At 43.1% G+C, this 12,500-nt stretch overlaps 1 protein-coding gene across 5 annotated transcripts in view; it reads left to right on the top strand.

Moving 5' to 3' along the window:
* Positions 1-12,500, top strand: part of PRKDC (protein kinase, DNA-activated, catalytic subunit) — a 324,360-nt gene that overhangs the window by 185,783 nt on the left and 126,077 nt on the right. For all 5 annotated transcript variants that reach the window (XM_085898246.1, XM_085898245.1, XM_085898249.1 and 2 more), the window contains 8 exons: positions 2,826-2,975; positions 3,199-3,372; positions 4,159-4,260; positions 4,932-5,139; positions 8,728-8,902; positions 10,217-10,423; positions 10,542-10,654; positions 10,905-11,036. In XM_085898246.1, the coding sequence (XP_085754372.1) occupies positions 2,826-2,975; positions 3,199-3,372; positions 4,159-4,260; positions 4,932-5,139; positions 8,728-8,902; positions 10,217-10,423; positions 10,542-10,654; positions 10,905-11,036 (1,261 nt within the window). The remainder of the gene's footprint in view (positions 1-2,825; positions 2,976-3,198; positions 3,373-4,158; positions 4,261-4,931; positions 5,140-8,727; positions 8,903-10,216; positions 10,424-10,541; positions 10,655-10,904; positions 11,037-12,500) is intronic.

The following is a 12,500-nucleotide window of genomic DNA, read 5'->3' as shown; positions in this document are numbered from 1 at the left end:
TGCTCTCTGTACCCACCCTGTGAACTTCCGACCCAGATTTCTTGCAATGGCATATCCTCCCTTCTGGACTTGGTGATGACAAACTTCCCTGCAAATGTCTTCTGCTCATCCTCTGTTCCAATTGGTTCATCTGATCATATGCTTGTTTGAGTCAACATCTCTCTGGTTATTCTCAGAGAGCTGTCTCAGCGCCGTCGAGTCTGACACTTCACTCAAACAGATTGGCAGGGATTGCAAGCAGCCATCTCTCTTCATGATTGGTCTCCCATATCGACTGTCCCTGATATTAATTCAGTTTTGGAATTCTTCCACAGAAACCTGCTCCCTCTCATGCACAGATCCATCCCATCTCGTGCTGAGCTATCCTACCCTTCTCCCACCCATGGCACACTGAATCATGCGGTGAGGCTGTTGCTCTTAAACCACTTGCCTTCTCGTTCAAGAAAGCAAACCCATCCAAAGGCAATCTCAGCTTATTCCACAAAGCCTGCACCAAGTGTATGTCTGCTCTCAGGAGAGTGAGAAAACAACATCTGTCCGACCTCAAGATTGAACTGTCAAACTTGTCTCCCTCCTCTAAAATAACTTGTCTCAGACCTTGTTAAGTCTGTCTCTGGCGTATGCTCCCCCTCCATCTCTTCCCTCTCTTTAAATGGCACCACAGCTGACTCCACTCATGAGAAGGCCCAATGTCTCATTTCTGTGTTTGCTTCCAAATTTTATGTCCCCAACCCCTCACTCTCTGTACCCACCCTTCCCTGTCCCACCAAACTGCTCCTGGACTCTTTTTCACCTGAGAAGGTGGAGATGTTTCTGGCAACCTTTGACTCTGATCCTGCAACTCGACTGGACGGCATCAGCCCATTCGTCCTTTTCACTGTTTCTCTGAAAGGATCATCAGCTAAACCATACCAATTACTTCCTTAATAATCTTCTTGAAGAAGTTCGGTCACTCAAACTTTTGGGTCTCACTATCAGTCATGAAGTCCCTTGGGCAAACCATCTTGCTGTTCTTATCATTCGCCCTAGGTCATCTTTCATCCGCTTTAGAAATCAGCTAATATCACTGCGTTACATGGAAAGGTGCAAAAACCTATCCCCTTCATAGAGACCGATCAACTTCCTTCCAAACTTCAGCAAGGTCATGAAATACATCGTCACAATTGATATGAAATCCTTCCTTTTCTCCAATGGCTTAATCTCAGATCACCAATCAAGATCTCCAAACAATAGATGGAGGCCCTCAATGTCTGACATGAGATCAGGGCCATATCTCTAGACATATCTCGAGTTTTCGTTGCAGTCCTGCAATCCCACCTTGCTCTCCAAATGCTCTGCCGATGGTATTTCAAGGCCAACTCCATTCTTGGGTAACTGACTTCCTCTCCTCTTGTCGCCAACGTGTGACTCAATGGAATCCTTTCATCTCCTCTCCCTGTTAAGGCTGGAGTGCCTCAAAGCAGTTTTCTGGGCCCAGTCCTATTCCTAATCTTCATCAACAATCTCTCCGACTCTCTGGAAAATCCCCTTTATCCCTTTGCTGATGATGCCTCTGCCATGATATCCCTCATCCCTCATTCTTCAGACAGCAAGGCTGCAGCCTCTTCCCTGTCTTCAGACCTTGACACAATCGCAAACGAGTAAAACACTTGGAATATGCCTTTTAATCCTGACACATTTCACACTCACACCATTTCTTTCTCTCTAAAAGGTCCATTTGGCAACCCCCTCCCCATCCCCCCTCCCCTCACCCCCTTCCCCTTCCCCTCACCCCCACCCACCCCCTTCCCCCTCACCCCCTCCCCTCACCCCTTCCCCTTCCCCTCACCCCCACCCACCCCCTTCCCCTCACCCCTCCCCCCCCAACTCCCGGCCCCATCTACTTTCTGAACAATCCTCCTGAAGAAGTCGAGTCACTCAAACTCCTGGGTCTCATTATCAGTCATGATCTTTCTTGAGCAAACCGCATTTCAAAATTGGCTTCCAAAGCCAGCCAAGCATCCTCAGTCATACAACGTCCTTCCTTGGCACACCTGAACCCCTATCCATCGACAAGGCTTTCATCCGCAGCTTGATCGAGCATTGCAACTCCCCTGGGCGAGTGCCCCTGGCTCACACCTCGCTCATCTTGACGCCGGTGAAACCAAAGCCTTCAAGATATTTGGATTTCCCATGATGAAGCTGAGTCTATGAGTCTATTACGTTTGTATCGCAGACAGGTCAGTGATCTTAATGGTCTTTGCATCCTCTGCCCTCTCCATGCCTGATCACCCCCCCTCCCCCCAACTTTCACATTCTCTTCAATCCTATCCTTCCCTCCAATTCTTCAAGACAGCTGTTCAGCACCATCTCAGGAGGGGTTGAGGTGGTGGCTTGGGGGAGCAATGATGGAGAAGGAGAAAGAGATCCGGTATAAATAGTTTTCTGTACAATGACCAATCGAGGGAACAGATATGTTCATTTTATAGAGAATGTAACACACACACACACACACACACACACACACACACACACACACACACACACACACACACACACACACACACACACACACACACACACACACACACACACACACACACACACACACACACACACCTTTTTTATCGCAACTGTAAACACATGTATCAACGTGTTACCAGTTGGGATAAAAAAATAAATAAAACACAATTTCATTGGTTCCTGGAACATTTTTTTCAGTTATTTATTTATTTATTTTTTCAGCTGGGAAACCTTCAATTCATCTTCCCCACATCTTTACAGCCAAACACTACACTCATTCCACAAGGTTATTATTTCCAGTTCCACTTCATCTGTGGGTGCAGGTTTTGTTCACGAGTGCTCTACCTGGTTCCCAAGCTGCACGGCACACTACGGACCTCCTGCTTGGAATTATTGGCTGCACGTCCTAACTGCAACCCACATCTTTATGAAGAGCTGCAGTCCCGTGACCTGCTTGGCATGCTTACTCACAGGTGTAGAATGTTCTCATCATTTTTACGTGTGGATAGTATGCAGCAGGAGGATTGAATGCTGCACAACAAGTCCTACCATTCTCTCCACCTATTGGTTGGTGGTGCAGTAAAACCTTTTGGGGTGAACATTCTTGAGCATTGAGGACTCCTCACATAATAATAATGGTGCGATTGTTTATAAGTTTGTTTTTTTAACCAAACTTTCTTTTCCTTAATCATTTAGGGACGACAATTTACAGCAAGTTTGCTTGAATCTTGTGAAGGGACTGCTGCCAAACCTCAATCCTGGACAGTTGTTGCCTCTTTTCCCGAGTCTTACATCCTTCCTCACACACCAATCTTCTGCATGCCGCCGACGTGCATATGATTGCCTCATGTGGATGTATGATACCTTTTGGTAAGGAAGACACATAACTCCTAAATGATGGCTTATCAAGTTGTAATGTGAGTAATCCCCATGCTATATGAAGCAACACATGGCACCATCTTGTCAGTGATTTTATAAACAGTATGAAAAATAAATAACACATTCTGATAGGATGGTGCAGAGCGACCACACTTCCCTTTCGCTGTTGAATTTAAGTGATATAATATTCCTGATCCCGACTACAAACTGTCAGATTAGTGCTTCGCAGGCAAAGAGTTTCATCACAAGGTTCACTGCCTCTCAGATGAAAGTTAAGCCGGGTGTCCCTTCTGACGATGCTGATGGGACACCCGGGTGCTGCTATTAGCAGATGAACATTAAAGATCCCACAGGGGTTTTTTTTTTTTTTGCAAAGAGTAGGCAAGTTATCATCAGCACTGGCCAAATCACACATTCCTGCCATCTTCATTTGAACATCAGGTCTGGCCACCCGGTTTGTGATTATGCAACTGCAGTCATAATGATAATGGTACATAATGATCGTGATGGCGGGACATAAAGAGAGCATGTCAAGCGTGAGACGGCCGGTTTTGTAATCGCTTCCGTGTTGCTTTATTTATCTGCTATTGAGCTTCAGTGTGCTTGTCCATGCCATAACTCTTTTTACCATCTGAGCTTTTGCCGTCAAATTTTCAACAACCCCTTATAATTGTGAATATGTAGAAGCTGTTCTCAATATCTGAAGTTACTTATGTAACCCTGGTGGAAGTTTTTTTTTTTCTCTCACTTTTAAGAAAACTTTACCCGTGTCTGAAGGGAATCAAATGACGAAACGGAAGTGAATGAAAGCAAGCGTGTGTTTCTCCAAGCTCGTGATGGTTTACTCCAAGCTGTTGCTGATGAAGACCCGATTCTCCAGTATGAAAACGATACACCTCTCCATCCTTTTGTCAAGCCAGTGGGGATATGAAGCCTGAAGGAAGGGATTTGTTATTGAGCACAACTGTTTCAGTGTGGTCCAATCCATTTTTAACAGTTTAGAAGTGATATCAGACATCATAATTAGTGGAGACACCAACCATTCACATCATGTAAACTACAATGGCGCACCGTAGAGCACATGCCTCCGCCAGGCTGAACAGTTTACGTTTTGTCTCCCACTGATAGGCTGGATCTGCATCCACACCTGAACCCAAATCTAATCGGCTTGTTATTGTCACCTACACAACTCATCCACCAAGTTTTGTCATAATCTGCCCACAACTTTTTGAAATGGCATGCTATATTTTGTGTTTGGCTGCATCTCTCGATGGTGAAGAATCACTTAAAAAAAATTAAAATTTTGTCACATCCAGATCGTCACCAAAATCGAATCAATTAGTCCTTGTCACACACCAAACTTGTCCTCCAAGTTTCGTCTGAATCTATCCATAACTTTTTGAGATATCCTGCTCAGAGACAAACACACAAACAGGGATGAATGCATAAGGTCTGTCCACCTTCGGTGGTGGATGTAATGACCAACTTTGTGATGGAAGTTTTGGAGATTGTTTTTTTTTTGCTACAACTTTCTTTGTACCCTCCCACAGACAGACAGTGAGAAGTTTCTGGGACTCAGAGGCACGAATGCCTGTGGGAACGCGAGAGCGTTCGCTCACATTGCTTTCTTTGAATCCTCGGGACATTGAACAGCATTTCCTACCCCTGGGAACAGGACTACTGCTTGGATTAGCTGCACGTAGTGCAGATTTTGAGCGGCCACTGTTTGACCAACCTATTTCAGACAATTTTTTCCAGGTCTCTTGTTTTTCTCGTATGTGTATGAGGTTGTTTTGTTGTTGTTGTTTGTCTTTGTTTTACTCTGTCATGTTGCATGAATGCAATGAATCTCACTTTTCATAACGTCATGAGACCTAGTCATCAGTGCCGGATTAAGCCTCGGCTGGCCCTAAAGCACATTTTTAAATTTTAGAGAATGGCCTGAAAAATTTAAATTAGATCTCGGGCTCATGGAAATGGACCCCAGACAAAAGATGAACTGATTCAAGAACAAAATATTTAATACAAAAAAAAGACAAATATTTAATGTGAAAATAATTTTTGGCCCGAATTTTTGGCTGGCACTAAGGCACATGCCTTGTCTGCCTAATGGTTAATCCAGCACTGCTAGTCATATTTGTACAGATTTTTATAGTGTTGCCACTGCAGATAATACCTTGAAACTGATTTTGTGCAATTTTCTTCCTTTTACATTGATCTAAGAGTCAAAGTGGAGCTTATACCAAAATCACATACAGGAGAAATACATTAGTAGACAACATATGACTGCATATTGCGGACGGGATTTGAACCTGTGTTCCTCACATCATAAGCCAGAGGTTTTGATTCAAATGTTATCAAGCATGAACCCGATCCGACCACTAACCCGAACCCAAACCCAAACCTTTCTCTTGAATATCATTAAGTTTGGTGTGCAAAGCACACCACTGAACATTAGTAGACACTGGACATGAGTAGACACTGGACAAAGGCATATGGTAGATGGGATTTGAATTTGGGTTCCTCACGTCATAAGCCAGGGGTTCGGATTCAAGTGCTGTCAAGCCAATCCTACCACTAACCCAAACCCAAACCTTTCTCTTAAATATCACAAGGAAACGCACAAGGAAATTAGACACAGGTGGAGGCCATTCAACCCATCATGCCTGTGTCACATCAACAGCACACCAATTTAGGAACACAACATCAAATAAGAAAATGCCAAATGTTAAAAAAAAAAAAAAATTTCATTGTTTTTTTGTGTATTTTTGTAGTTTATTTATTGATTTATTTTTCCCCAGGGGAGCTTGGGCTAGGGGAAGAACACACAACAGCACCACACAGCACCCCTTGTCGAGACCCCCACCAGCAACACTCTGTACACGTGCACACAATCACCCATCAATGCTCAAACAACCAAAAAGTCCTGCCAACATCCCCATACCCCTCGATCTCCATAGCTTCCAGGTACCTATCTAATTCCAATTTAAACTTATCCACTGTTTCTGCTGCCACAACCTTTCCAGGGAGACCATTCCATGCATTAACTACTCTCAGAGTAAAATACCCCTACCTTGCTACCGTCTTTACTCTCCTCTTCTTTACTCTCAGGCTATGGCCCCTGGTACTATCACTCTCTACTCTGCTGAATAATTATTCAGCACTTATTTTATCTATACTTTTCATTGTCTTAAACATCTCCATCACATCCCCTCGCAACTTCCTCCTTTCTAGTGTATAAAGCCCCGTCTCCTTCAGCCGCTCCTCAAAGCTGAGACTATCTTGGCCCAGAATCAATCTCGTAGCCCTACGCTGAACTCTCTCGATGGCATCTACGTATATCCTTCCTAAGTACTGACCTTATTACAGACAGTAATGTTATGGTGCCTATGTTTCTTACATTAATGCTTTTTCAAAGTGTGTGTGTGTGTGTGTGTGTGTGTGTGTGTGTGTGTGTGTGTGTGTGTGTGTGTGTGTGTGTGTGTGTGTGTGTGTGTGTGTGTGTGTGTGTGTGTGTGTGTGTGTGTGTGTGTGTGTGTGACTTCCTCCTCAAGGGTTCCTGATGTTTTAAAATATAATTTTTAAAAGGTACCCTATCAACTTACTTGGTTGCAAAGCTAATACCATCTACTTTGGAACGAAAATTTCTGTCTGTTGAATCGCAAAGGTGCCCGTTTTAAAAGCCCCACTTTCTGGGATTGAGGAATCAGAAGCCGGACCTCGAGCTTAAGGTTCCAACGGTAACATTTATTATTTATTCTACGACAGGAGGAACCCTTTAAGAAGGACAGGGAGAGCACAAAATTATTTATGGCAATACTTCTCGAAGCAATATAATATATATATATATATATATATATATATATATATATATATATATATATATATATATATATATATATATATATATATATATATGTAAAAGTACATGGAAGGAGCACACAAGCAACAACAACCACAGATGCGACAACAATGTGTTGTCAGAAATCCTTTTTCACGTGTTTTACTTCATTTTACATCCTCATTGACGCTCACAGATAAGCACACAATATGTTTGTGAAGTAAACATGCTGTGTTTTGATTAAACCAGTCAGCAAAGTGACGGGTTGTCATATTTATTTTACCTGAAATGGCCTTTGGACCGGTCACTCGTAAACATTTAATCATAAATCCCTACTTTACGAAACAAGGCAACAACAAATGGAAGCCGATGCCGTACGCTCTAATTACAGCCAATTGTCCTCGAGAATTTTTTAGATCCTCGTGGAGGATCTCTAAGTCTTACTCACGTTGTTCTTCTTGTGGACTTTTTTGTTTCACAGCCTACAGTTTTCATCGAAACGTCCTGAAACTTGACATGTATATGTAAAAGTACCCTGCGCAGACAGTAACCATCTCCGATTTTGAAAATTCCTCCTAGAAAAAAAGTTATGACGTCAAAATATCTCCACTCATGGAAATCGCCAAAAAAATTATCTCCGAAACTAGGCAAGCTTTTTGAATTCTGTTTATGGGAATCGAACAGGGCATTAGCAGATGAATTAGCGCACATATGATACATCTCAATGACGTCATATCAATTTTTATGACGTCATTCCTATTTTTTGACATTTTTTGTTTCACAACCCAGAGTTTTCATCAGATCTTCGTGAAACTTGCCATGTATATGCAGAAAGCCCACGTGCAGGCAGTAACCATCTCCGATTTTGGAAATTTTTCCGAGAAAAAAAGTTGACGTCATAATATCGCCGCTAATGGAAATCGTCTATACCATTATCTCCGAAACTAGGCAAGCTGTTTGAATGTTGTTTGCGGGAATCAAGCCGGGCATTAGCACAGATAATTTATCGCAAACCTGATACATCACAATGACGTCATATTCGTTTTTATGACGTCATCACTAAGAGGATGAGGATCTTAGCTCATTTGAGCTTGTTAATTGGATAGTTGGAACACAAAAATGTCATTTATTTGTTTGTTTATTATTTATCTGCACTTATCCTCTCAAAAGTAATCGCAAGACTATGCATCCTTAAAGTGTTTTCCTGTCTAGAGCAATGTTAAAAATGCATGCAACAAATTGAGCGCATTTTGTAAATGGTGAGGAAAGTGGTTACTAGCTGAAAGCTTGAAAATGTTCGATGTTGGAAGGTTGCCAAATAAATATGCCTTGAGGGATGAATGGACATGTCCCAATTAAACAATGTTCTCGTGACATTTTACTGCTTTTATGATTATTATTGTTTCACTTTATGCAAACGTCATCTCACTCATACAATTACCTCCTTTTTAATCTTCATTCGTTCCTTTATAAACCCTGTCCTCCCTCCCCATTTTTCCCATCAGGAATATGAGGTCAATGCAAATTGGCAGTACCGTAGCTCCATGCAGACCCCCCATTTTGTGGAGACCCAGAGGAGCCTGGCAAGCCAGACTGGTTTTCAGAGTAGTACTGTGCATGGTTCCAAACGGCTCCAGATCACTCAGGCGACATTCAGTTTCTCCTCAGCTCAAGCCCCAGGTGAGTTGCTTGTTCACTCTCATCACATTTCCTTTGAAACTTCATCTTAGTCAATGGCTTTTAAAGGCCTTTGTTTTCATGGCCAGGTTTGCAGACTGCCAAAAACATGTAAAACTAGATCCACACAAATTGCCGTGACTTGTCACTGCCACAGATGAGCGAGTTTATAGATTTATGATTATCTGCCATGACCGCGTGAGAAAAACTAGAAGGGCACTCGGTCGAGCGCATACCCCCACCAGGCGAATTAGTTTGTTTTGCATCCCACTGATTGGCCTGATCTGGATTCGGATCTGAACTAAAATTTAATCGGCTTGTTCTTGTCACCTAACCAACTCATACACCAAGTTTCGTCGGAATCCGCCCCTAAATCGTTGACATATCGTGCTATATATCGTTTTAGCCCTATCACTCAATGGGGAAGAATCACTTTTTTTAAATTCTCAGATCCGGATTCGGATCTTCACAAAAATCGAATCAATTATTCCTTGTTGCACACCCAAACAGTCCACCAGGTTTCGTCCGAATCCGTCCAAAACTTTTTGAGATATCTTGTTCACAAACAACCAAACAGACAGGCAGGGGTGAAAGCGTAACTTCCATCCACCTTCGGTGACAGGTAAAAATAATTGGACTACGCTTTGACGTTGGTGGACTTTTCACTTTTTTCTCTTTGTTCTGGTGTTGCTTCACCCACAGTCTGCACAGGTTGCACACGTTCTTCCAGGAAACAGTTCTCCCTCCCCAAGTCTAAGATGAATTCTCATCTTGTTTCTTTCATCTCTTTATATTCTCTCGTCTGTGGAACCGACTCTGTATCTGCTACCTTGTGCTCTTTTCTCCAGTTTTTCAAGCATGCATCGTTACTTCCACCAACAAAGATGGACGGAGGTTCTGTTTTCATTTGTCTGTTTGTCTTCATTTGTCTGTGAACAGGGTATCTCAAAGAGTTGTAGGTGGATTCAGACAAAATTTGGTGGACAGGTTGGGTGTGTGACAAGGACAAATTTATAAGACTTTGGTGAAGAACCGAATCCGGTTCTGGATATGAGAATTTTTCAAGTGATTCTTAATAATTTAGAGCTGGGGCGAAAAACGATACGTAGCATGATATTTCAAAACATTGTGGACGGGTTATGACAAAACAGGTGAATGAGTTGGGTAGTGGCAGGAAGAAGCCGATTCAATTTTGGTACTGATATTTGAGGCATAAATATAACTGTTTCTGTAAACATTCATCAATGTTGAAGTTGCATTAATTCAGGTCCAAACTTGGTTTGTGTGTCAAAATGTTGCCGTTTGTAACACTTTTAGGCAGCAGAAGCACATACGACTGGATAACTGGCAATACCCTCGATATGACAACCATTGTTTCGGATGATTATCCTGGAAAGCGACAGATGGGGCCTTCCTCTGCACTTGTGTTATCACCTGCTCACCAGCATCGACTCCATCCCGTTCCACAGAATTTCGGTTCGACTCGACTGGCCGCTCCCGATGAAACTGACGGAGCCCCCCAGAGTGAGTGTCTATTGCATTTCTGTTTTTTTTGTTTTTTCCAATATAATTATTTATCCACTTATCTTCAGCCAAACGTCTTTCTGATCTTTTTGTTTTTTTCCTCACCTCTTCATGCCAGCGGCCACACAAAAACGAAACCTGTCCTGGTTGAAGCGGAGACTTACTGCTAATGACCAGAGCACCCGTACTTACTTTGCTCGTAGGGAAATCCAGCGACAGAAAAAAAATAAGGTATGAAACCAAAAACATTGTGGAGGTCTCTGGAAAAGAAAGAGATGGAGCTCATAAAGCAATGGCAGTTAACAGGTATTATTACTAGTGTTGGTTGAAAACGTAATGTGATGGTTTAATTATTTTGGTGAATATAACTCGTGGAAGCTGGAGTGAATTCCTTTGGTCTCGAGTCAGTTGACACAAAAGTTGATCCAAAGAAACAGAAGGCAAATCTCCACATAACCCATGGTCTCTTGTTCATTTTCAGGATGAACAGATGAGGCAAAAGCTGCAGAAAGAAGCAGGGGTCACCCTCTACCGGTCCTATCGCATCGGCGATGTACCTGACATTCAGATTTCCCACAGCAGTCTGCTTCGGCCTATGCAAGCTCTGGCACAGGTAATGCCTTGTACGACCCCTACTGCATTATTGTTGCTGCATTGTTTGGTCTGTGATTTCCGAAATCAGAGCTTGGAATAGAGAGGGTGTTGACAGGAAGAGGAGATTGGGACGATACTCTGTGCAGAGCGTTGGTGCTGCTTAAGCAGTGTCTTTGGCTATTGGGCACAATCCTGGACGGGTCACCACTCCGACACAGGATACCAGCATGCTGGTACTCATTTTGCCGACCTTGGAAGGATGACAGGTTGAGGTAACCCCACCTGGTTTGAATTCAACACCTGAGCGGGATTTGAACTCAGGACCCGAGGATCCAAAGCCCGCAACCCTAACCATTAAGCCAACACCAGGCATATCCTACAGAGAAATGTTATCAATGGTGGAGAAAGAGGACTTGCTGGCACAAGTACCCAAGGAATTGTGGACGATGCACCCAAATGATGTAAGGAAGGATAAAAGATGCAGAGCCGGTGCATATAATGGTGGATAAAACCAAGCTTCCACCCTGACTACCCGATGGTGCTGACAGGATGGCTAAGAAGTGATATATTTGCTCTGTGCTTGATTTTCAAAAAAGTTAATACAAACAGTCATCAGATGCTTTACAGGCGTGACGTCTATACGGTAATGTAGATAATGCTGTCATTTTAGACTGTATTCTCTATTATGCAATGTCCCATGTGTCTATTGCCTTGGAGCTTCAATGGGCTGTCTTGTCTGCAAATAGATGCTTGTAAGCATGTAAGCATGCTGATGACCCATGGCGCCTGTCAAAAGCAGACCATTATTTGCTGATTCCCTTGCCAAGTTATAGATATCTGCCTTCAGTACACCAAGTTGTGATGTCTACCACCAGGTTGTGATGTCATCTGAAATGTGGTGATTGCTGTTATCTTTATGGCATCCCAACAATTTGTATTGGCAGTAATTTTAAAATTTATTTCTAATCAAAATGAAAACAATTATGCATTACTTGCTTCTCAACCATGTATAATTTCTTTTAACAAACTGTTTCGGAAATGGCCCTTCGTATGCTGCTAAATATAGGATTAGCTCAGATCCCCCATTAAATGCATGTTTAGCTAGGTTGTTCGGTAAAATGGACGTTACATGTGTGTCGGGAGGTGTAAGATGCATGTTTTATTGTTCGTGCAGTGGTGGTGTGCCGAGGGCTCCCTCTTCTTCCTTCCCCTCTCTGGACGATAGGCCCCGCCCAGTCGGCTGAGGGGGAGTGCCCTGTAGAGGGAGGTGGAGCTAAGGGGAGGAGTTTGTCGGCTTCGTAAAGGGGGAGGAGCCAGTGGCTCGCATGAGAGAGCGAACGAAGACCTCGTGAAATGGTTCAGTTTGGGCGAACAGTCGGTTTTCGAGGCGTGCTCGGGTTTCGAGGCAAGAAGGAAAGGAAAAAGTGGTAAGAAACTGAGAGGCCGGAGGTGATTCTGCCATGAGAGAAACGGCAGTCGGCTT

This window comes from Eptatretus burgeri, chromosome 10 (genome assembly GCF_056783735.1).
Source record: "Eptatretus burgeri isolate ZD-2024b chromosome 10, Ebu_testis_v1, whole genome shotgun sequence".
Taxonomy (NCBI): Eukaryota; Metazoa; Chordata; class Myxini; order Myxiniformes; family Myxinidae; genus Eptatretus; species Eptatretus burgeri.
Note: the sequence above shows the minus strand (reverse complement) of the source record. Positions and strands in the feature narration are given on the sequence as shown.